At 37.6% G+C, this 25,196-nt stretch overlaps 1 protein-coding gene across 3 annotated transcripts in view; it reads left to right on the top strand.

Annotated features, from left to right (window-relative positions):
- The window catches only part of PPHLN1 (periphilin 1), a 72,710-nt gene extending 48,496 nt beyond the window's left edge, over positions 1-24,214 (top strand). For all 3 annotated transcript variants that reach the window (XM_042792089.1, XM_042792088.1, XM_042792087.1), the window contains exon 11: positions 23,612-24,214. In XM_042792089.1, the coding sequence (XP_042648023.1) occupies positions 23,612-23,821 (210 nt within the window). In that variant the 3' untranslated portion in view covers positions 23,822-24,214. The remainder of the gene's footprint in view (positions 1-23,611) is intronic.
- The last annotated feature ends 982 nt before the right edge of the window (positions 24,215-25,196 follow it).

Here is a 25,196-nt window from a genome sequence, read left to right as displayed (position 1 = left end):
TAGATATGGTGTGTAGAAAGAAAGAAGAATGGATGTGTGGCTTGGTCAACAGGGTGTCTAGATTCTGTTTTGAGATCTGCTCTCTAACTGCTTTTCTATTTTTTGGTAAATTAGTTCAATCTCTGGCCTAGAAGTTGCAGTTAAGTAAGAAAAACAGCTAGGTTTTAGCAGTTGTAGTGTGTGCAGTTTCAGACCTATTTCTTATTCTTCTGCTTTGTCAGATCTCTTGTTCTGGTAAGATCTATATAGCAGTAACTGAATTGGCTTTGTGTGTATTTTACATTTTTTAATGGGATTGTTCTCTGGAGGTGGTGCTCTGAGAGAAGGCTGACAGCTCACTGAGTATAACTTTACATTGCAAGGACTTAGTTAAGAAAGTTTTGGTTTTAATATCAGATCATAAAAAAAATATACAGGCATTTCTGTCATTATAAAATAGTTACAATTTCTGTAATGTATGGAAGTATACCGCATGTCTTCCTCCCTGCCCCCAACCCCTCCAATATCCTGTGTTTTGCTTCAAACAAAGCTGTTTTATAGCGCTTCAACAGTGTAAAGGTGAAGAGCATATAAATATGAGGTAGCTTCCACATTTTGGCTAGGAATAAGCTAATGAGACACCATGGTAAGTATATCAGAAAAGTTTTATAAATTCTGGATATGGTAGATTAAACATCTAAGTTTTAGCTGTTGTAGTAAAATAAATAAATTAATAAATTGGTCTAATGGGAATACAGGAAGGAATGAAGGAGGCTGTCAAAGCTGGCCTTGGATGTAGTTTTTCTTTTGACTTCAGCTAAGCCAGGGAAACAGGTTACTGTTTCCTTAGATTAGCTTGTTGGGTTGCTTGTGCTGTTGCTCATTGCAGGCAAAATTATCTAGGTTAGAAAAAATCCCCTAATTAAAATATGAGTTAAGAGGTAGGTAAGTTAAGTGAAGCTGAAGGAACTGGAACAGTAGCTAGAAAACACATTAAAGGATTATTTCTGATTATGGATGAGGTCAGACATTTTTTGTTTCTGACGGGAGTAGACTAGACAAGAGTAACAGGCCAGATGAGGGGAAAAGATGGGGAAGTTGTAGATTTTGTTTCCCTCCTAGCTTTTCTGTTGTCCTTCAAACCTTGTGTACTTAATATACAGTAGTAAGGCCTTGATGATGGACTCATCATCATCAGTCTAATTTGGTTGGTAGCATAGTATGTATCATGCTCCTCTGAGCTTATGTTTATTTTATTTAAATGTAAGATGTAATTAAGTGTGTTAATTTATTTTTTCCTAATCAAGAAAACATTTGTCTCGGGTTTTGATATTTTGCCTTAGGCTTCTTGGAAAAATTGATGATGATTCCCTTACCTAATGATATAATCTGCTTATGATCTTGTTTCATCCTTTTGTAGTTTATTAGTTTCCTTGTATCAGTACCCTTCTCCCTATATACAAGGCAAATAATTCATTACTTTTTACACATTCTTAGACAATTGTTTTCCATATTAATTCTATTGCTGATTTTTCTACTATCTTTTAATATTTATTCCAGATCTCCTTAATTTTTACCATTGCAAAATCAAATCAATTAGGTTGTTATGCTTATTTATATCTTCATAGTTCATACTTGCCTTAAGTCTTTTTTGTGCTGGGATCTTTCAGTTTTCTAAATCTGAGCTGTTTGTTACAAATTTGCGTTTTCATGTTTATGAAACTGCAAGATGGAGAACATAAAAGCTTTTGGTCAGTATCATTGTTGTATCATTGATTCTCATAGCACATAAATTAATTTAAAGCAGGGTACTTGTAAAAGGATGTGAAAACTTTAGCTACTTTCCTTTTATTGTGTTTGGGTCACCATGCTTTATAAGTTGCAGTCCTTCACTTTCCATTTGTTTATCTATGTTCTGTTCCCTTTCCATGGACATTAATGGGTTGTTTGGTATGCACTGCAGTGTTCATAATTACAAACTGCTGCATATGCAAAATCAGTGCAACTCACTTATTTTACTTCAGCACCTGAAGGTATAGTTTAATAAGGATGTGTATTACCACATTTCAGCTTTTTGCCAGCAGCTTTTTTCATTGGAAAGCTGATAAAAAGCATTATTTAATATGCAATGCTCATAGGGCAATACTTTTAAGAGAATTTAACACCAGAAATGTACACATGTTTTCTTAGAGAGACCTAAATGCATTGGATAGAATTTACCTTTAGCTTTCTATCACTACCTATCTATGGAAGATTTTGTGTTTGATGCTTATTTTGCCTTACGTCTGTTAATGTAAACAGTTTTTGGCCTGTGCTGAGCACATTATATTGAAGTTGGTGAATACTGGGGACTCAACCTGTTGTCAAATGTAGTAATTGATACAGTTTTTGATGTAGTGGCGCTTCATTTATGTGATCAAGAAGTACTGCAGATTGCAAGATCTCAAAGAGGTCTGTTTGCTTACAGACAGTCTTAATGGGGATTGTTTACAGATGTTACAATTTGATGGCAGATCTCTGGAAGACTTAAATGAGAGAGGGTTAGTAGTTATGTCCTGGATAAAATTGTTGGACTTAGTGGAAATCAAATTAAATGTGAAAGATCGTTGTACCTGCTTCATTCAGTGCCCAGCTGTTCAAATCTGAAAGACAAAGATCCACTTCATGGTCAGATAAAGTGAAAATGAGTTGTCTGTTAAATAGTATTTTTTCAATCAACATCTAGCAGTGATTGCTTGATTTAAAATTTCTTGTTCTGTCATGAGAAACCAGAAGAACTTAACAACAGGATGAAAGAAGACTTGGAAACAATAATACTGAGTAGACTAGGAAGAAGAAAGATTAGTTTCAAGAGATGGTAAGTGTAAGCAGGATTGGAAAAGGCATTGAGAAGAAACTCTCTAAAAATGTGTGGGCCTTGATATGTAATTAGGAACTAATTATGAGAAATTGCCTACTGAAAAAACTGTCAGAAGTTAAGATGCTTGGAAGGATAAGCAGAACTGACACTGGCAAACCTGAGAAAGCTGAAGGACAAAACCAGAAAGGATAGTCTGAGCCTTGATAAAAGGCAGTAGTTTCTGTGGGAGTGAGGGTTACTGTTTTTGTGTGTGTGTTTTGGGTTTTTTTTTTGTTGTTGTTGTTGTTGGGGTTTGATTGTTGGTGGTTTTAATAACTTGAATTTAATGTAGAGGATAGAGAGAGCCTCCTCTCAAACCTTCTCTCCAGCTTATTCTTACCTTAACAGAAGGGCATTGGTGGACTTGAGAGGTGGTTTTAGTATTGTTTGGTTTTATTTTTTTTACTGTTCTAAGGGTAGAAGATAACATTCTCTCTTAGCTGGCTCAATGCACTGGAGCTTAAAGTTTTAACTTTTTATATTTTTCTTTCTTATAACTTACTGTCTGTTGAACAAGACAGCTTTTGAATTGCGGATAAATATTTCAGCATTGCTACTGGGGAAACCTGCTGCTTCCTAGATTGAAACAGAATGAGAAAAGGATCAGTTCCAAATACCTAATAATTAGATCCAGAAATGTGAGTTGCCTCAGAAATAGCCATAGCTCAAAGAACTACTGCCTAGCATCCGTTCCCCACCCCCAACACTGATTTCACATCAGCTCTATCAGTATTCCCGATACAGTCTGAGCGTCGATCCTTCTGAAAGACTTGGAGATGGAACAGGAATCCAAGTGGCATTTAAAACAGGATGTACGGAGGGCAAACAGAGAACAGGGTCATGAAGGAAGGGTTTCACAAGACCGTATGTGAAGATGGGAAGGTGGTAACTGAGCGAACATGCAAAAACCCCTGCAAAGTGGCAAATGAAGGGTAGTGGCAGGAAGGTAGGTGACAGGAGGGACTTGATGTCTGGCATGGAAGGTGGTTTCCATTTCTCCCACACTGACAAGAGCTTTCAGGCCTCAGGAGGTTGGAGTAGACAGCGGCAGATGAGAATCACACAGACAACCTGTAGGTAGGGAAAATCTGCTGAAGTGTGAATCTACAGGTTTTCGTGTGTGTTTTACAGACTGTAGGGCTGATTTTAATATATCAGAAACTTGGTTTGTAGATGACAGTTTTGCTGGTGCATGTAGTTTATTCCTCTAATCCATCTGTAATCTAATTTGTATACAACAATGATTTGTGTACAAATACAAGATCATCTGTGACCAAAGATACTTTGGTAAGAGGTTGTATCTGTCACTTGGCTCTTAAGCTTCTATTTCTTTTTATATTCTGTATCTCAGTGCCTAGCCTGATGTCTTCTTTTTCTGGCAGTTATTTCACTCAGCAGGTTAAACTCAATATGTTTTAAAGATGTGTAGGCTACACTTTTTTTAATAGCTTGTTCTTTTCTGCGAACATTAGTGATTTGACAGTCATTAATTGGGTGACATTTGGAAAGCAAGCAAATTATTTTGAATAAAAAAGCTAAAATTTACAGAGGTTATATGTTTTTTGTTCAAATTATTTTGAGTACATATAATATTTACATAGGTTTGTGTCTTAAGCTTGTCATAGAAGATATTTATTTGCTCTGACCTTTAAAATATAATCAATATATAATATATAAAGTATAATCTTACTGTTCTTTTCCATAGTTTTGGTCATTTTTTTTTTTTTTTTTAATTTTTGGAAACATAATTCCAAAAGGCATCAGAATGGGGAACTTACTTTCCCAAACAATATGTGAGAAAAAATATTTTGTTGCATAAGTTGCTTATGCATGTGCTTCTTCTGTAAGCTAAGATTGTAAAAACATTAGATTTTTATCTTGGGGTGTAAATGCCTAACCCACATCTTCATTTATCACCAACCCACAAGGATCACTTTCCAGTTTAGTTTGACTCTTATTTGCACTGATGTTTGACTTTCAGTCCTCAGTGATTGTCTGGACATACACTAGTATGTATATCACAATGGCACGCGTCACACAATATGGCAGAAAAACAAGGGCCCATGTTCTCCACAGGACAAAGGTTACAGTGTGCCTGTTTTACCTTGGTACTTTGACTTTGAGAGACTAATAGAGTCAACCTGATTTATAAAATCACAGAAGCTGAATACTGACAAGATCAAGTGGGTCGTGTTGTTTTTTAGCTTCTCATGCTTCTTGAGAAGGACTGTTTATACATTAATTTTCTGAACTATTGAACTTCGAGTATTGCTCTGAATGACTCTAATAACCTTTAATAGATGGATTTGATACTGTTTCTCCATGATTTAATTGGCTTGCTAGCAATCTTTCCCCCTCTGCTGCCCCCAGATAGCTTAAATACTTGGTTTCATTACAGCATGAAATGTTGTACTTATGTGGGTACTGTGTGTACTTACATGACCGCAATTATTCCCCACAAGCAGTTCACCACCTTAGTATAGTAGATAATTTATATATAAACTTTTTTGGTCATGTGCTACCTAAATAAAAAAATCTCTACATAAGCATTTTTAAACACAAATTCGGAAATATATTAGGGTATGCTGAAGCAAGCTTTTCAGTGATCATCTTCGACTGGAAATTTGCCCATTTTATTATATTTTTTTGAACTTGGCTTTCTGAAGTAACTCGCTTATGCAATTGCAGTGTCTGTGCTGTGCATCTTTTGACTCTGCTGTCAGGTTTCAACTAAATTCACTTTAGGCGTAAACCAAGATGATTAGTTGTTGCAAGCCTTATGAAAATAGGCAGTAGTGGAAACTGTATGAGTTCCAGTGGAGAAAGACCATATGATTGCATCTAGTTAGACATCAGAAACTCCCTTTAAGCAAGCACTGCAGTTTTAAAAAACAAAACAAACCCAACTTGTACCATTGCAGACCTCAGCAGCACATTACAAAGAGTTCGGTGGCAACCATAGTTTAAGAAGTTGTGTCCATGTGCTGTACTGTCCCCTGTGCTGGCACAGTGGTCTTTGTGGAGCCTGGCTATGAATTAGAACAGGAAAAAGAATGAAAAGTCTGCAGATATTTCTTTAACCAGTTGTGTTACTCACAATGTGGTTCCTTAGATGTGCCTGCTGCCCCAAGGGAGTACCCATGCTGTCTTGTGTGTCAAGCCACAACTGTTCCTGAATTTTCAGCATCTTGAAAGCACTGCCTTAGCTACTCAAAGTTATTTAATCACCAGGCAGAAATCTACAGAAAGCTATAGTCTTTGATGGTATTTGCATAGTAACTGTTTATTTTTGTGATGGGGAAGAGAAAGCTTTTTAAAAATATTTCTATTTAATTTTTATCTAAAGCTGCCGTGACCAGAGCTCTCTTCTTCCTTTAGGACACCTCACCATCTTCTAACTTCAGTAGGCTTGGTTCTCCATATTTTGGTGAATTTACTCATTTGGGAGCACAAGTGCATCACTAGACACCCTCCTAACAGCTTCTTCCATCAGGCCTGTTGGAATTAAACTTTGACCTAGTTGTGAACCAAGGTGGTACCCAGCTGCTCCAGCCCCTGAAGTTCTTAAGTAGATCTTGAGAGGAAAGAGCAGTCACAGTAACCAGTGGTTTTGGTAGTGATATAGCTTGTGTTTGTAAACTAAATGGTCCCTTTTATTCCTCAATTTCTAACCTCTTACAGTTCATTAAAGTATTTGCACTTTAGGAAAATGAAGATCAGAAGATTTCTGAATGTTTTACATATTTATTGTCTGTCAGCTAATGTGATGAAGAACTGGAAGCCTGCAATTATAGACAAATGTTCTCGCTGAACAGGAAAGTTGCAACAAAGACTCTGTTACTGTTTAAAATAAAGATGTCTGGTCATTTTGGGGGACCTGTGAGCTGGATGCAGCTTCCTTAAAACCTGTAATTAGATGACTTCTACTGGTGGGACAGGACAGTCTTGCCCATAGGTCCCCCAGCAAGGGGATGGAGACGGTACCTTCACCAGCTCTTGGCAATGACTGGTGCCCCTCTCCACCCCCAACAAAAGTTCAGGTTTTTTTTCACACAGTTGAAAGAAGAGAAACCAGTGTAGGAAAGCATGTGAATGTCAAGTTAGAAATCTTCCTGTCAAAATTGCTTCTCTATGGAGAAAGGTGGACCGTGCCAAAGGGAAGACGGGAAGAGGACTGGATGCAGGAGAGGATCCAGAAGGCAAGGGCAAAAAGATGCAAGAGTTTCTGACAGAGTGGAACTACATCTGGCTGAGGAATGAGTTGACCTCTGAATTGGAGGGTGGAGGAAATCTGCAAGAGATGAAAGGATCTGTGGCGACAGGAGAGGTAGGGTTGGGAATTTGGGAGTGTGGGAAGCAATGAACAAGGGTGGGACTGGACTTGCAGTTGAAAAAAAAAAAAAAAAAAGTAAATTTTGTGCCAAGATCAGGAACTGCAGCCAAGAGGGCGGGGAAATGAATGAGAAGGTGAACAGGAGGAACATGGGTGGAGCTGGGAATTAATTAATTCCACCAAAGCTCTAAGGCCCATGGGCAAATGCAGTGGAGTTCCTCCCTGGCTGGAGGGTGGAGACACTACATCATGCAAGAAAGCTCGTTGCTATTTCTAGTGCCAGAAACAAGTGGGGAGCAGTCAGGTGCTTCCAGCTTGCTGTCTTCCCCTCTGGATGCCCTCAAGGCGTCTGCAGGAAGCTACAATCATAAGTCAGGAAGTGCAGCGTTCCTGAATGGAGTACCTGAAATCACTTACTGAAGAATTCGATAAACATGTCAGTCACTGCTGATCATTTTGTTGTCTGTTTGGTTCAGTTTACTGTATTTCTCATCAAATACAAATAAAACAATATGAATTATTTCTTAATGTAAAAATTAGTTTTTAATTAAATTATTAATCTACTTACCCAAGTGTAGGTCTAGCCATAACTCAAAAATGCCCTGATTAATTTTTAAATACTTTTCATATATTTTCTCAAATTCACTATTAGGCATAACTACAGCTCACTGTACAGTTTTCCTTACATTGCTATTGAAGGATGTTTTCTTGCAGCTATGTTTTTGCTAAAGTCAGAAGCAAAGATAAACTCCTAAGATTCTGTTTCCTGTTTCACTGAGGTCAGTTAATGCTCTTTTTTTTTTTTGTTTTTCCTTTGATTTTTCTAGAAACAGAATACCTAAATGTTTAACTCTGAGCTCTGGAAAGCTCTCTGAGTCACCCTTGATTTGGTTTAGGCCATTGGTTTCTTGAGCCCATGTATAAATGATTGGTTCTTTTAATAACAGAGTGAAATATTTCGTAATACATACAACAAAATTATCGGTTTTGTTATTCTTGCAATCTCCTTTTGGATTGGGAATTACATCTGCATTTCAAATGTGACAATTATCATCTGTACATTAGTAAATATACAGTAAAATGGTTGTAGTATCGAGTCATTAACATACCTAATCCAGATGTGATTAATCTGAAGTTGCAAATTTATATGTGATTTGATAAGACAGACTTTTAAAAAATTAGTTAAATACGGAATGCATTCTTGGTGTGTGACTTTTCTGCATCATTTGTCAGCCAGTATTTGGGGAATAGGGGGTGGTAAAAAAAAAATCTTGAGTTAAAAGTAATTATGTGGTCTCTCATGACCCAGATAAGTTACCAAAGAAACTGTTGTAGGGAGTGTTCCTTTCTATTTTAAGCAGGATGGGCTTTTTGCTACCAAGAAAAGCATGTATCATTATAATGAGCTGGCTCTGGAGCCTTTTAATTTGTGTAGGTGTTACTTATGTCATGGTAAGGAGCCAGAGCAGTGATTGCAAAGAGAAGTATCTCATTGGCTGTAAAGATTATGCCCCCCTTGTTTATTTATATTGATCCAAAAACAGTTTTTAATGATGGGAGAACTGTAATTTTTGCACTTATTTGTGACAGTGAAAATGTAAGCTCACTTTTGCTTGCTTTAAGCCTGTGCTATACATTGGGGACTTCTGAGAACGTAACCTCTGCTTTGCAACACAAGCCTCTTTCTTTACTCTGCATGTGGACTAGTTTGTTCTCTTTTTGGAATCACTACATTTATCATAAAAATTATCCATTCTCCTTTAGGAGAAGCAGAATTTGAACACTATAACTCTTCTGTTAAAAATGATACTGGTTATTTTTGAAAGTCCAGTGCCTTTATAGTAACGTGGCTCATGTCTTATTTCTTTATCTCAGGCGTCAGTTTCTCTTCAGTCTGTGCTGTTTAACTAAGTGTTTCTGTACAGTAAGACTAAGTATTCTTGAAAAATATGTATGCATATTGCTAAAGAGTTATTACGATATGCAGAGGTCTCTTAGGGATAGAGTGATGGGCTTGTTTTTGTCCGTTGTGGATCAACGAATATTTTCAAACAGGCAAGGTCACTGAACATGTTAAATGAGTCTGAATACTCAGTGTCTCATGTCAGGTGAGGTTTTAGGCATATAAGGGTACAAGCTTTCATTGGTATGCTTGCAATTCATTTAAATATTAATTGCTCAGCATGTATGTGTTAATGCGTAGGCAAATAGCTTTTTACTGCATTCCATAAAGCTACTGTAACGTAGATCTAAAATTGTAGCTCCGAAAGAACATGTGTGCATATGTCCATAATGTAACAGTGGGCAGTGTTTGTTTCTCTGCTTTAAATAACGCTTCCATTTAGTTATGAAACATCCATTTTGTTTATGTTTTTTTGGATTTGATAGAAATGCATGAAATGTAAATGCATTTATGCCTCAAGGTAATACAAAGATGCTTAGATAATTCAATTGATGTGAAATATTTTTTCAGTTAATTTCTGATTTTTCAGATAGCTGGGTTATGTGAGAGCTTGAGTGAATACTTGCCGAGGGAATGGGGAAGACTTGGATAAAATTGTGGTGGCAGAAGTGAAGGTAGTCAGGGGTAGTGGTGACTTGGCTTTGTCCACAGTGTAGTTTGCTGAGTGATGGAGGACTAAGGAGAACAAAGGGAAGAGGTGAACGAGTGGAAGAGAGGTTAGTACTAAGTTGAGGTAAGATTAATTGAGTCAATGGATCCTATTAAAACTAAGCAATAGTTCTGAGATCTGGTTTCATTGCACTGCAACCACCAAATGGAGTGTTAGTCATATTTTGTTCATTAACAGTGTAAACTGTGGGACTTACTCTGTAGAAGGCAACTTTTTAATTTATTTTTTTTAATGAAACAGTTGCTGTTACCATTCTACACAGTCCATGGTAGTCTTAAATAAGTAAATAAATAAAATAATCCTTTGTTGGGCATGTAAATCAATCCTTTATGGATACTAATCCTTGAAATAACAAAATGTCTTTACCTGCTGATTTGAAAATAGAAAGTTTGCAATATTTGTACCCTTATGTGATTTTAAAAAACAAAGAGCCCACTGGAATTTCTAAATGAAATGAGAAAATGTCGTTCACTTTCATTGTGTTTTTTTATTTAATTAGGCTTGCTCTATTCTAAATAGTTAATTTTTTTTCCTCATTTAATTCTGTTTCCAGACAGTGTAGTTCAGACAGATCTTTACTAGCATGAACTGTTTTGGGGTTTTTTTTTAGGGGGGAAAAAAAAAAATCGAACTTCTGGAAGGCTGCATGAAGTGAGGAATGCCTTATTTTTCAGGATATGTTTGTACGAATAACCCCTGTCTATTCTGTATCTTTGAGAGCACATGGTAATCTTGTATGAAGTAAGGTTAAAAGGTAAATGGCATGGTGCTGTTTCTTTTGGCTATTGCATTAAAGTGTCTGACCTTTGGCAACCTATTTTTATCTCAGGCAGTAAACTGTTTAGTTCTGCTTATCAGAACAGACTTCACTGCTCTCTTTCCATGCTGTTCTTATCTAAAACACACTGTATCAATTCAGCATCAGTAGACTTCATCAGCAACAGCTATTATTCTGCTTAAAGATACAGCATTAAAAAGTTTATTTATATTGTAACAGTACATTTTATTTGAGAAATACTTTCATATATAGTTCTGCAGTTTCCGTTTTCATTATCTAGTTTAGATCTTCTTTTATATTTCCTCCTTATTAGCTTACTCTTTGCCCAGATTTTAGCTGTTTGACTTGAAATGACTTGTTTTGGTGTCTGCCCTAAAGTGAATTATTTTAGACTATTTAAACAATAGTTTATGTATCTCTGAAGAGAAGATTAATACGGCAACATAAGTATGTTTACAGATACTAACATATTTCATAATTTGAGGATCTCTTAAAATCATTGGGGTGTTGAGGGTAATTTGAAATTTTATGAAGTGTCTAGTTGAAGAGTCAACCCCCCCATACCTTTAGTTGTCTGTGGGATTTGCCCGGATGAAGTTCTACACATTGGAGTGTTGGCCAGAAGCAGGACTTGTTGCATCTCTGAAGTGGCCACAATTCATAATGCTGCTGGGGATGTGCAACAAATCTTTGACCTGCAGGAAGTTGACTGAGTTGCTGGGCAGCTGCTAATTTGTTCTAGCCTTAATTTTGTTTACTGTCTTGTTAATTTACATGATGCTTTACCATCATTACTAGTAAACAAATACTGGTACCGTAATTAGCCTCCCTGTTTTATAATTGGAATAAACAAGACATTTTGTGGAGTAAATTCAAGAATCTAGACCTCTAGAATCCTTGTACAAGTTTGGTCTTGAGAACTAGAAATATCTCTTTTTTTTTTTTTATTTAATGAATTTGTTGCATTGTGCTGTTTTCACAATTTATAGATGTCAGGGGTCACAGAAAGCTACTCTAAGCTCTTAAAAAAAACAACCAACAAACAAAAACCAACCAAACCAACACAAAACAGTATTTGATGAACCCAGTTTTCTCTGTTGGTCATAATACTTTTTATAAGGACTGACTGAAGCCAGATTCAAAAAGAATCAAAGCTTTTCAGTGGATGACAGAATCTGAAGACAAGTGAACACTTCAAAAAGTCATGCGTGTGTGCCCATATCTTGCCAAGTTCATTCCAAATCTGTCCTCTGTCAGTTCACCCCATCAGACAACTTCTGGAAAGTGTTCAGTGACACTGGATTGAACAGAACAGACATTCCTTTAATGAGTTTAGGTAACAGTTCTTGTGCTGAAATACTACAGCATTGCTTAACTATCTCATTAATAAAAGCTTGTAATGAGGAAATAGAAAGCCAATGTTCTTAGTCTCAAAATATTTTTTTTAAATATAAATTAGGCTTGGTTTTCACATGGAAAAATAGTGCACAATTTAAAAAGTGATTCTCAAGCTTTTCTGAACCAGCTAATTGCTGTGATTCTTCAATTTTATTTATGAGCTGTAACCCAAACTTATCAAATAACTAATTCCAAGTACTGTGGGATACAGTCAGTGGTGTATCCACTGAGTAAATGCTGAACTCCTACTGCATTCCCTGGGAACCACAATTGGTAATCGCTGCCCTAAGACATATGATTTACTAACCATAAAAGAGAATCTCTACTCCTTGTGGCTTTTTCTTTGGGGAGAGACATGCTTTTCTATTTTTACCAATATTTGGATTGGATTTCTGCTTCCAAATTGAAGTAGAAATACCTAGAATTGTGGGAACAGATTCAGGAGAGATAATTTGGGTGTTGAATCCTAAAAATACAGAAGAAATTAATATATTTGCAATGAGAAATGAGGTTTCATCATGCAGCTTTTCTGACTAGCCATTATGCTAGCTTTGTGTTCTGTTTCTTGATATATTTTGTGTTTGACTGAAGATATATGCTAAGATACATGGTTGTTTCGGCACAGAAACTTTGTATTAGGTGGCAGTTCTGTGACCTGTCCTGGATCAGCCCAAATAGACTGGACACACATTAGTAAGGCTACAGATAAATGTCCTTTCTAGATGTCATCTACAGCTGCTTGTTGCTCTCACACCCAGAATAGGTGATTCCTCCCTGCAGCCCAGCTGATGTGCTAGCAAGTGACCTAATCAGGCTGATTTTGCCTAAAAATTAATTTTAGGAGTAATCCTACATATTGTTGGCTCACACAAACAAGTGGGTTGATGATTTCTGGCGTGGGGATGGTGACAGCTGTGAAGGGGGAATAGTCTTTTCAGCTGTCACAGCTGCATATGGAAAAAGATACCTATCTACAAGCTAGGGAAAGCTTACAGAAGTCTTCAAAAACATGGCCTTAATTTACTTTTTCCTTTATCTGATTTTATATTTGAAATGAGTACTTAACGTAAGTGGTGAGAGTGACTATTTAGAGGGTAAAGACAGGACCATGACTTGGACATGAAAAAAATTTGATCCGTTATTGAGGCACTAATAAAACTGATTTGTGAGGCTAATATAATGTGTGAAGTAATTCTAAACTTTCAGAAATCTTAAGGTTTAACATAAACTAAGTAATAAAATGTTGGTAATCTAAGTAATTGTTTTTCTTCTTGCAGCTGTTGCTTTTCCTTTCTGAAAAGTTGTCCATTACATACAGAAGTTTACTTATTTTGTGTAATATTTTCTTTATGCTGCACGTGATTAAAAACCCTAGCCTTTGGCATGCGTATCCAAACCTGCTTTAGCTTTTTTTTTTTTTTTTTAACCATTAAAGAAGAAAAAAAAATAAAATTAAGTTGCTTTTTAGATAGTGATGGTGAGAAAGTCTTCTCATTTAAGGGCTGGTTCTTCAACTCATTGATGCACTGGCTTTGCGTTTATAACAACAGTGCTGCTGCCAGTTAATTGTGCAACTGATCTGCTGCGAGTTGCTCTTAATTGGAAAAAGAAGATTTTTTTTTTGTTTTCTTCTCTTGCTGCTCATTTATATTGTGCCATTGAAGCAAATACGGGTGATCCACACCTCAGGATAAAATTCTGTCTTGCTGATTAACAAAAATGAGCCCTCTTAATGCAGAATGTTGAATCTGAGTGTATTTGTTGAAATTTAAAGTGTGAAAACTTTTGTTGAGGGAAAACTAAATCACTACAAGTCACATTTTGGTAAAAGCAAATGCATCGTTGCTGATCTTCACTGCAACACAGTGCATATATGTGGATTTTAAACTGCTGGTTTTTCCGTACAAAAATATTTGTGTATTTTTATGACAAGGAAGATTGGTTTGTTATGTAATTGGTGCTGTTAATATAAAGCCCATTCTGATGAAGCTTAAATGAATATCGCTTCCCTTTATGGTCAGTGGACATAACTGAAAGCTATTAGAGCATTTTTATCGAGAGAATTAACATAGACAGAGTCTTTTGTAGATAAACTTCACCCTTCCTGTTTTGGATGGAGCAATAAGTTTGCCATGGAGCAGATTTAGGAAATAGCTTTCCATCAATTTAGTATTTTATAAATAAAAAGTTGCAGGGTGAGGTCCTTCCTTTGGCATAAAGCTGATTATTTCCTGTTTAATCCTGAACTGCTGCATTTCAAGTAGTGGGATTTTTTTAGCATCCGTCAGAAAGTAGAGCTTTTAAGATTTTGTTTTCATTTATGGTCCTAAGAAAATACAGTTTCTAGACTTGAAGGTCATTATAAAACAAAGAGAAATTAATAAATACATGAATTTTTGCTCTTTCAGACAATTTTTGTGGACTTAGCTTCACAGTTGTTTGTAGCTCCGCGTTCTAAACATATAGCTGGGAATTCTTAAATGTGAGCTGAAAAGATGTCATTGATATATTTTTAAGAGATTATTAGTACTTTTAGTGAGGTTTAGAAACTGATGAATTGCAATTGCTATGGATTATTTGAATTTAGATATGTCATCTGCTTGCAGAAGGCACATACTTTCTACAAGAAGAATATGTAAGAGGTAGAACTTAAACTAATACTGCTGCTTTACCTAAGGAACACACAAGTTAATATATGAAGTAACACTATCCTCATCCAACACATCTGTTGTAAAGAAGCCTATGAAATCTAGGCCACACACAAACTGGTCTCCAAGGGCCTGTAGTTGGTGTTAGAATGCTGTTATTATGTGGTCTGATTGGTTTAGTGAAGAATTATCTCCAGTAAAACCATGTAACATAATAGTCCTTGCTCTCCCACAAGGGAGCCACTTCTTGCTTGACTGAGCAAGACATTTTTTGAAGAAGTAATAATGCACTTGCTCTTGCCAAAAGGTAACATTGAATGAAGTGTATAGTCATGTGCATTTGTGTTGTGTATCAGTTCTTGATTATTTAAACATTGGCTTGAAGTCCTCCACTGTAGCATTAAAAATTATTAAATACGTGGATTTCCTAGCAATATATTTAAAGTAAACTTCTTGCTTCTTGATGAAAACTTGTTTGTAGTAATTTTAAAGCAATGGGGAACTGTTTGGAAAATGTAAGTTTTCATAAATGAAAACTGTTGCTGAACTTTTCAGTTATGAATTTAATTGCCAGGCAGTACAAGTCATATCAGTTTAAGGTTTATCTTGCACTGTGCCGAATACTTTGTATGTGATGCTTTCCCTGTGACTTACAAGAGAGCTGAGGCAGTTCAGTAGTTCATATGAGCAGTTTTCTAAATAGTACCAATTTGTTTGGTTGGCTTTTGCTATGATTGTTCAGAACTACATAGCCTTCCTCTACAGATTTTCCATGTTGTGTAACTGGAGCTGCAAACACTTACTACCGTTGTTGCGGACTTGTCTTTTTAATTGCTTTTTATTTTTATAATTTTTTGGCTCTGCTCAACAGTGTCATATAAAAGCTGTATCTTCCACCTTTAGATTGCTTTATAAGCATTGAGTAAATGCAGAAAAGCGTGTAATTTTTTGTTTGGATGGTGAAGGGAAGAAGAAAGGAGCTGAGCAAAGGTGGTGCTTCTCTACAGAGGTGATGATACAGAGGAATTATCGCTGAGGGACAGAGCCCTGCCCCGCAGAAGCCAGAGGAAGATGAGGCTGACGTGCAGAAGACGAGGCAGCGTGGCTTTGGGCGCTCCTGCAGCCACTGCCCACCCGAGCCAGTCACCGGCTGCTCCTGAGCTGCAGTGGGCTCCTCCACCCTGTGCAAGCCCCGTGACTGCACTGTAATTGCAGAGGTGTCACCAGAGGCATGATATGAAACAAAGGTGTATCCAGATGATGTCTTGAGCTTAAACTTAAAATGGTTTCATGCAAGTACATAATTTGACCTGCATGCTTTCTTCCCAGTGTATTACACAACATGGAAAAGACCAGAGTAGCGTCTCGGGACCCATGCCAACTCTTGAGGGTTTTCAACCTTAAAGTGTTCGTGTAAACCCAGCAGAGTTTGTTACTGTAGATGAAGACACCCACTCCCCAATTTTACAAAGCACTTTTCATGTCCGTTCGTACTAGAATTCTACTTTAAAATGAAGCAGGAAGCCTTGCAGTGGCATGGTTTTAGACTCTGTCTTCCTCATTCAGATGTGTATAATCAAAGGAATAAAAGCCCCGGCAAGAGATGCTGAGTCCTGGAAGCAAGATGCTGCAGACCAGCTGAACAGAAGCACCGAGGCCCCGTGTGGGGAGCAGCGACGGGCCCCTGGGGAGTTCCGAGCCGGGTGGCCCCGGCGGCCTCTGCTCCCAGCGCCCGGCCCTGCTGCGCTGGGCTCACGTGCTATCCCGGTCCTTGAGGGCAAAGCGGAGTTCAGGTTGGAATTCATGCTGCTTTTTAAATGATGGCTGTATCGGCATCTGTTCCACACGAGGGACTTCCAGCAGACCCTTTCAGTCAGGTACTTGGATGCCAAAAACGGTGGGCTTACATTCTGAATGCTGATTAAATCTATTAAACCAAGTGCTTGAAACTTTCAATGGAAAGGGAAGCAGAATTGCATTTAGGTGCAAATAACATTAATATTTTGCATATCTTCAGTAAGTAGCAAATTATCATGAAATTGTTCATTATTACATACTAGATTAAATAACTTGTTTCCCCCAATTTGCATTTCAATGCATATCTAATTGGTCTATAAACACATTGATTAATGGGAGCAGAAATTATTACATAGATTCAAGGCAAAATTGTTAATGTATTTTTAAGAAAGGAATAGAGTAGCCTTGTTGATATTTAATAATTAAAAATTGTATACTGCTATTGTAATCAAGTATTAATGTGTTGTACATTAATTTAGCTTTTTGTAACCATGAAAAATAGTTCATCTTGGTTGAAAACCAATCTTAAATGTCTTGATCGTGAGAATTGTCTGCAAGTGGTTTAATGGCAGTTCTGAGCATACTTTGCACTGTGGAACTATAAATTTATATATTGTACTCATAAACGTAACGATACAGTTACATTGCTGCTGCAGTAATGAAAATTTCTCTGTACTCTCAGTAAAGGATTATCTTATTGTACTTGAGGAGAGTAAATTTTGGTTAAGTTAATGAAGTCTAATTTGCATGGTTGAGAAAAATCCAAGATAGTTGAGGAGAGGTAATAATTCCTTTTAAAAGATGTCTTTGTCAAAAAAAATGCTGTGATACCAGCAATACTGAAGTCAGTGTGTAGTAGTTTCCCAATTTGCTAGAGCTTACATACACAATTATAATGCAAAATCTTACTGCATATGCAGTCAGTTTAGAGCTAGGTCTACATTACAGAATCTCTTAGTATTGGTCTTAGTTAGGAGTACGAGAAAATTTATACCTCACAGTCTGTCTGCCTATGCTGGGGAAAAACCTGGCATAGATGTGGCTGTGATAACAGAAGAGTGCTTTGTCAGACTTATTTTAGGTCTGCTGAGGAGGGGAAATAAGAAGCTGGCTTGTACCACCAGAGGGCTATACCAGCCTAGCTGTCGTGGTTTAGCTGGGGGAGCAAAAGCTGTTACCTCTGTCTGGTGTAGAGGAGCCCTGGGGCATCACTGAAGCAAGAGACATTTCAGGCAGTTTGCTCTTTCGTTAATGGGGTGTCTGGAGGGGATGTGGTACGGCTTTCAAACTTGTGCTGTACTTGTGCTCTGCAAGTTCAAGCTCTGCCTTTATCAGAAATCAAACAGCTACCAGTGAGCATGTTGCTTCTTTCCCCCTTGCATTGGGGTATTTGATACTTGTGGGAAATGTGCCCTCAGTAACTGAAAAGTTTCTGTCTTCTGAAAGATAATATATTAAATGAATACTTGCATGAATCACAGATACAAGGTTGTGATTGCTGGGCATGTTGGGTCTTCTCAAGGGTGAGTTAGCATCTAAGGGTTGCAGGCTGTTTCACGTGGTTTCTGAGCCACAACCCGAACTCCTTCCCCCATGTGAACTGAGAGCCTTGAGGGTCTTTGGCCTTCTGGATGAGGAGCTGGGAACAGGCATCTCTGGAGATGAGCACTGACTCACAAGCACTGATGGTGGGCTGTGTACATATGGTGCAGAGCTGCTCAGAGAGCCTGGAGTTGCATCGTGTTGCTGTGAAGGAGTCCTGGTGGAGGTGAGAGAGTGTTAGATGAATCTGTAAATGTGTGGAATGATAAGAATACTCAGAAATGCAGGAAAGATTGTGATGGAAAAGAGGAGGGGATTGGAAACCACATAGGAAATCATGGGCATCGATTTCACTTGCTAAATCATCACATCCACTTAATGAATGTGGTCTTCCTCATGCCTGGTGGTCCCACTTGTGTTTGAAAGTAGAAGTGCCACCACCTGCGTTGAAATGAATTTGCCCATCTCATGCATAAAGCTGCTCGAGCCTTGCATGTGCAACTCTTAATGATTCCTATTCAAGTGGCTTTTACATGTGCATAAAACCAAGAGCATTAAAAAAAAAGTGCAACAATCATATTCATTCAAAACCATAGCTGGAGAAGATAGTTAACGTTGTCTACCTTTATATAAAACAAAGCACACTCATTAAAACAATTCTCCCAGAAATGAGAAGTGAAGATTCAGTTGAGTCCTTTCTGAGATGGAGAGGAAAAATTTGCATCTCCCATTTGCTACTCAGTTGTACTTTCTACCAGCTGTGGACCTGGGAGATACAGAGGCTAATTCGTAGCTGGTGGGACCGGTCTTCCTGAGGGTCTTTCCAGTTATCGGGGAACTTTTCTAGTTTTCCTCTTCTTCAAAGGCTGCTAAGAGCAGAAGCTGTAGTTTTAGCTGTTCTGAATCACCTTGAGAAGTTAAAAAGTCTTTCTTTGCCGAGACTGTAGAACTAAGCTGGGGAAGCCTGGTGCATGGGTTGAAATGAGGGTTGTGAATATTTCTCTCTCTCTCTTTTTTTTTTTTTTTTTTTTTTTTTGTCTGGCCTCATCCCCTTTCAATATTGGGTCTACTCTTGCTGTTGGACTGAAGCTGCTTTTTGGCCAGGTGTGCAAGACACTGAGACCGAGATGACAAAGTTTCCAAGTCTTCTGTGGACTGTAGTCACTTGCAGGGGAGGACATCTTAAGTTCTAGTTTTTGTTCTCATTACTATTTATGTTGTCCAACAGCTCAGTTGCACAAAAGGTACATGGGCAGCTCTGGAACAGTTTTGGAGAAGAATATAGGGTTGTGCTGGTCAGAGGAAGGAAACGGTATGGACTTCATCAGTGAGCAGTAGACATGCTGTCAAGGTATTCCCTAGCTAGGTATAATTTAATCCACAACCAGAGCTGAGGTTTACAACAGAGTTTTGGTGATGGTGTTTTCCACTCATCAGCTGAGCCATTCAGAATGTTTTCTTTGGTTTAAGACAAGGCCATTTTTAGATTATCATTGCAGGAGGGATGAGCAGTCTGCATGCGCTTGCTTCTGCCCCTCTTTCTTCCCCATGAGAGGTCAACATCGCAGAGCTGAGCTGAGCTGGAGGAAGAGAATGTGTGGGTGGTATCCTTCACCTCCTTCGTGTCAGTGTCATACATCGTAATGCAAGTCACTGCTGATGGCGCTTTGAGGTTAACTGTGATAACTTTGCATAGATGCAGATCAGGGAGTTCTCAAAAGTTTCATTCTGTCTCTAGTTCTAGGGCTTGATCACCCCCAACGTGGGGGACTAACATCTCCATTGCTCTATCTGCGGCTGGAAGTAAGTGTCTTTTAGCTATATTTTAACAGTTAGAAGTGCAAATTTTGGTTTAGTTTTATCTACTAATGTGTTGCAGGTGCATCACACCTTTAGATTTGCATCTAGACAAAGCTTAAGTGCTTATACAGAGACTAGCACAGTGAAGGGTTGATCTCAGCCAGAGCTTCTAGGCTATTGCCATGTAAGACTGAAAAGAGCTAAAATGCCCTCTGACCTCACAGATGCCAGATACGCTGATTTTGGAAAACTCTTCAAAGAGAACTTGAATTCAGCTCATATACTTCTCATTCATAGGAAAATCAAAACTACTATATATTTTGTGTGTGTGTGTATACAATAAAAATAAATATATCTATATATTTGGGGACAGAACAGCTGTTTCTGCTTCTCCTTCATCTGCTTACTAAAGTGTTACACATTCTTTTCATTATGCTGGTGCTGTAGCATAGGTCAGAGAATAAAATTATGCTAGGGCCTTGGTAAATGATCACCCTATGGCTTTAGCTGTTTTCAGGGTTACCTGATGTATATATCAGACAGAATATTCATGTCGTTGGTATCATTCCCTCTCTTGTTTTTCAGTATAAAAATGTTATTTCTTCTTTCCCCACACATGGAATCATTTTCAGTTTTTAGTTCCAGATGTTTACTGATGAGCTTTCCGTGGTCTGAGCTCAAAATCAATATCAGCTGGAATTTTAAAGAAAGGGTTATTTTGAAACTTTGTGGGTCACGAGTTCTTCCAGTATTTTTCTCCAACAGAGAACTTTTTCTGCTTGTTAGGAGCCTTTTCTGCAGTTCTCTCTGTTCCTCAAGCATCACCTTTCTATCTCGGCTTATTTTCCAGAAACAGCCGCCTCCTCTTCTGTGGAGAAGATAGATTTTAATATGCCTTGCCACCATCCTCTTTTTCAAGGCCTTTGAGTGCTTTCACAATTTTTTCAAATACTTGATTGAACTATTAAACTGTAATTAATATTTTCTGTAATTGATACTCTTCTAACTGATAATCTCTACTCCCTTTTGCAAAACATAATAGCTCCTCTCTGAGGAGGGTTGGTAGTCATGTCCTGGCTCCAGATATAAACTGGTTTATGAAGTTATTTCCACTTCACAACTGTGGCTCACAGCTCTTTCCGTTGTGCTGATGCATCTGGTTTTAGAATTGAATCACTGAATCACATTAATTGGGGGGGAAGTAATTTTAAAAGGGATTGTCTCAGTGATGTAATTTAAGTCGCAGCTATACAAATAGGTTTATCAGCACAATTGAGAAGGAGGCAGATTGCACCAGGAGGATCAGAACTAGCAGCTGGAGTAGAAAGCTTGTTGAGGGAAAATTGCTCAATTATTGTTAGAGGAGCTGAGCTGTTTCCTTTGTTTTCTGTTGTTAAAACTGCCTTCCTGCTCCACCTTCACCCTCTTCCCCTATCTGAGGTCAATTCTATTTTTTTTAAACTCCTTTGTCACAAAGGATTGAAAACATTCATCTCGTGTGTGAAGGTATTTAGTTTCCAGATTGTTGTGACAGCAAAGTGACTTCAGACGCAGTGACGACGGCGGCTCTCTTGATTCTCCTCCAAGTCTTCTTTTGTGAAAGTTTTGAAGAAAAATATGCTTAGATTGAGCTAATATTTATGAGCTAAGAGTCAGAAAATTTAATCTGGGTTAGTTGTTCGTGATGTGTGAGAGAAATATCAGATAGCACTATTTGCCATTAGTTTGAGGACCAATTAAAGGTAGAATTTTCCTTCAGTTGTAGCTTTGGGTGCCTGCCTGTGCAGAAGGCAGGGCGATGTGCCCGTGTTCTCTATTAGGGTCAGGGTTTCACTCGTGCTGGTGTCGCACAGCGTCCTCTGAGGACTGACAGTTACCAGGTTTGTTTACCTGTGGAAGATCACTCACACGTCCTTTGTCTGACCGCTTCAAAGGCGATAAAATAGGACAAATAGACCTGCAATTTAATGGGGGGGGAAGAAAGGCTCTGGGGAGAAAAAAACCTTTCAGAAATCATTCTGTGAAGGTGCTAGCAAGCATGCTGCAAGTACTTGAAAGGCACGAGTTATCCGAAGTGAAATACCATCTGTCTGTCTTATGGCTAATCAGAGACAGCGATTCTTCCTGAGCTTTTTCCTTGGAGTCAGAAAAAAAGTAACTCAATTTTACTCTCTTTGAAGTTCTCTTCGCAAGTGCTGTGTTTTACTTGCTGTGGAACATGAACTCTGGAGTCTGGGTTTTGTGCTGGTATTTTACTACCAAAGAACTAAACATGCAAAGCAGGAAATAAATCCCCTCTCAGAAAAAATGCCACGTGCACACCGTTTCCACACTTACGATGTTTTGCTCCAGTTTTTTTGAGCTGCACTCTTCTTTTTGACTTCATCTCCATTGAAAATGAGTTTCTTCCAAAAGGTTTTCTTTTATTTGCCAACCAGTGTTTGAGAAGTAGGTCTCGTTTTAAACTATTTTTATAAAATATACAATCAAACATTTAAGAACTGTCTTTATTAAAAGTATCATGTTAAATCATTGTGTTTCTGAGAATAGTTCAATTTGTGACCAGAATGTATCTTTTTTTTTTCTGCTCTTCTGACGTGAGCATGCTTGAGCTGCCTGTGGATTGGTCCTTATGAATAAAACAGTATGGTGGTGTTTGGTTGTGGGGTTTTTTTTGTTTGTGTTTTTCTTTCATTTTTACTAATGGGAAATTGTTTATATATAGTTGTGTCATTTGTGTCCACAATACAGATAAATGTGGGAGGAAAGGGTCACACATCTCTGTAAAAACCAAGTTTCTAACACAAGCATACAGTACTATAAGTTAATCATACTTTGAAGAATATCAGCATTTTAGCTTTTTTTTTTCCTCCTAAAAAATGTAGAGAGATATAAAACTTACTTATCTTCATTCAAAAAGCCAGTGTATTTTCTAAATGGAAATTGGCCAAAGAGGTGTGAAAATGAACTGCATCTGGCTGTTCGAAGACTTTGATAAGCTCCTTTTTTGGTGGGTGTTTAAATTAATAACCTTAGCTGGAATCTGAAAAAAAAAAAAAGGTTTTGAAAGGCCACCGACTTGTTTTGAAAACTGCTTAAGTGCATAGTGAGGTGTTTGTTTGAAAAACAGTTGCAGTGATAATGAGAAGTTACTTCTCAACTGTGGTACATAACTGACTTGCAAACTCTTCATTCCCTGCAGTAGAGGATCAGACGGGTTCACATAAACCATTGCCAGGATTTCTCTTATCCTTAGCAGTTGAATCACCAATGCAGTCAAACTAATTAGAGTCATATTTGTCAAGGACTTCTACAAGAAACAGATATCCAACAAGCAAACATAATTTGGTGACATTATTTAAACGCAACTTGTATTTAAAGTATTAGGAAGGATTACAGAGTAAGTTATTGATGCTTTGTATAAAAATTGAGATTGTTAGACATGCCACAGTTAAATTAATTTTACATATATTTGCAATGAAAATTCTGGTTTAGCATTTGCCTTTTGTTCCGCCATTATTTATTAAATATTGCTGCAAGAGGAACTTAATCTTGGTTTTTTAAGGCATTTCTCACAATAAGAGTTATTTCTTGTATCCAGATAGTTCTGAACTAGGTACATTTGTATTAGTGCAGATCAAAAGAGAAGAAAAGGCAAATGCATCTTACAGTTGAAACTCACGTTAAGTCCAATATTCTTTGTTTGGTTTGGATCTGCAATCGCACCTCACTCAATGAAGGCTGTTGGTGTGCTAATGTAAAGAGTCTTGCATTTAATTGTTTTCTAAAATTTGTTGTTTCTAGGTCTACAGACAAGACTGTGAAACCTTCGGCATGGTAGTGAAGATGCTAATTGATAAAGATCCGTCATTAGAGAAGTCAATTCAGTTTGCCCTGAGGCAGAATTTGCATGAAATAGGTGAGCGATGCATTGAAGAACTCAAACATTTCATTGCTCAGTACGATGCTGCCAATCAAGATCTATCAGAATCCTTCAAAGAGGGCTCATACTAAGGACAAAAATATGCTTTTAGTTCCTCTGCGTTGTGTATGCCATAATACATAAATCTGCTTTTTGTGGGGAAAGAGATCTTGTTGGAGATTTGAACCCAAGGCCTGCCCTCCTTCATAGTAGCTCAGGTGGCTAGATTTTTTTCATTGTGGTCTCCACAATTGCATTCTTCCTTACCTGTATTTGTTGACATATATTCCTTTGAAAGGATGTTCTTTTAAACAATGCTGTAAAGTGACAAACTATTTTTGAAACCTTTACACAGTGACCTAGGAAAAAAATGTTCAGTCTGATGTATGTGCACGTACGTTTTGATGTTTCTAAGTGTAACTTCAAACACTGTATTTTTTATTAAAATAACAAGAAGCAGCTCTTCATTCGTCAACGTGCAGAAATATGTCTTGTTTTTATATATACTATAGGAAGGGAAGACTTGCAAAATTGTTCACAACTATGATTTAAGTTATTTATTCTAATTTTAAACTTCAGATTAATTCTGTAAAATTACACATGGGGTTATCTAGTTTCTGACTGCCAGAGCAACTTTAATTACTTGATATAAGAAGTCCTATAATTGCAGGTTCTGCAAATGCCTTTTAAATGTTGGTGTTTTCTGTATCATGAGTCATTACTAGTAAGCAGTATTATATAGGATGAATTGCATTTTTTGTTACTATTTGCTACTAAATGTTTCCTTTGTTATGTTTCTCTCTATACCTTACAGAGTGTAACTGCAGGCAGCCACTGAGCAGGGAAAGGTCCCTTCTCCTACTCTCTCCTCCCCCCTTATGCTTTCTCATCACTTTTCATCCCTCAGTTTTAATAATGGGGAGGCTACGTGTAATCTTTATTTCTAACATCAAGAAGGAGCAGGAATTTGGGGTGGCAAGGTGGAGCAAGGAAAGCGAGCAGGACCATCTCTTTAGTAACTCCAAATTATTTTGGATTAGGTGTAACGTGAAGTTGAACACTAAGGCCTCAAATTCATCATCATTTCAAATCTTGGTGATTCTGGGTAATGTCTGGCACCATTTTTGTGGCTGAGGAGAGTCAAGAGGCTGCCACTGTTACATGATTACTTTTCAGAGATGAAAAATATTTAGGACTCATTGGATTGTGTACAGCTTTACCTTTAATATAAGGTATTGTTTTCTATGAACGCTTTGGGAAAGGGATCATTTGAGTCATAATCACAAAGAGGTAAGTATAAGCATGATTGTTTTATATACATTTGTATTTAGAAACATGTGAAACTCTGTAAAAGGACTAATGACCAAAGCTCACCGTTTCCAAAGTGCACAGTATTTTGAAATGAAAAAATCATTGAATTCACCCCCTTTATCAAGATAGCTTCTCAGATTTCATCAGAATGGTGTG

This window comes from Tyto alba, unplaced genomic scaffold, assembly GCF_018691265.1.
Source record: "Tyto alba isolate M040663 unplaced genomic scaffold, T.alba_DEE_v4.0 Super-Scaffold_2, whole genome shotgun sequence".
In the NCBI taxonomy this organism is placed as follows: Eukaryota; Metazoa; Chordata; class Aves; order Strigiformes; family Tytonidae; genus Tyto; species Tyto alba.
Note: the sequence above shows the minus strand (reverse complement) of the source record. Positions and strands in the feature narration are given on the sequence as shown.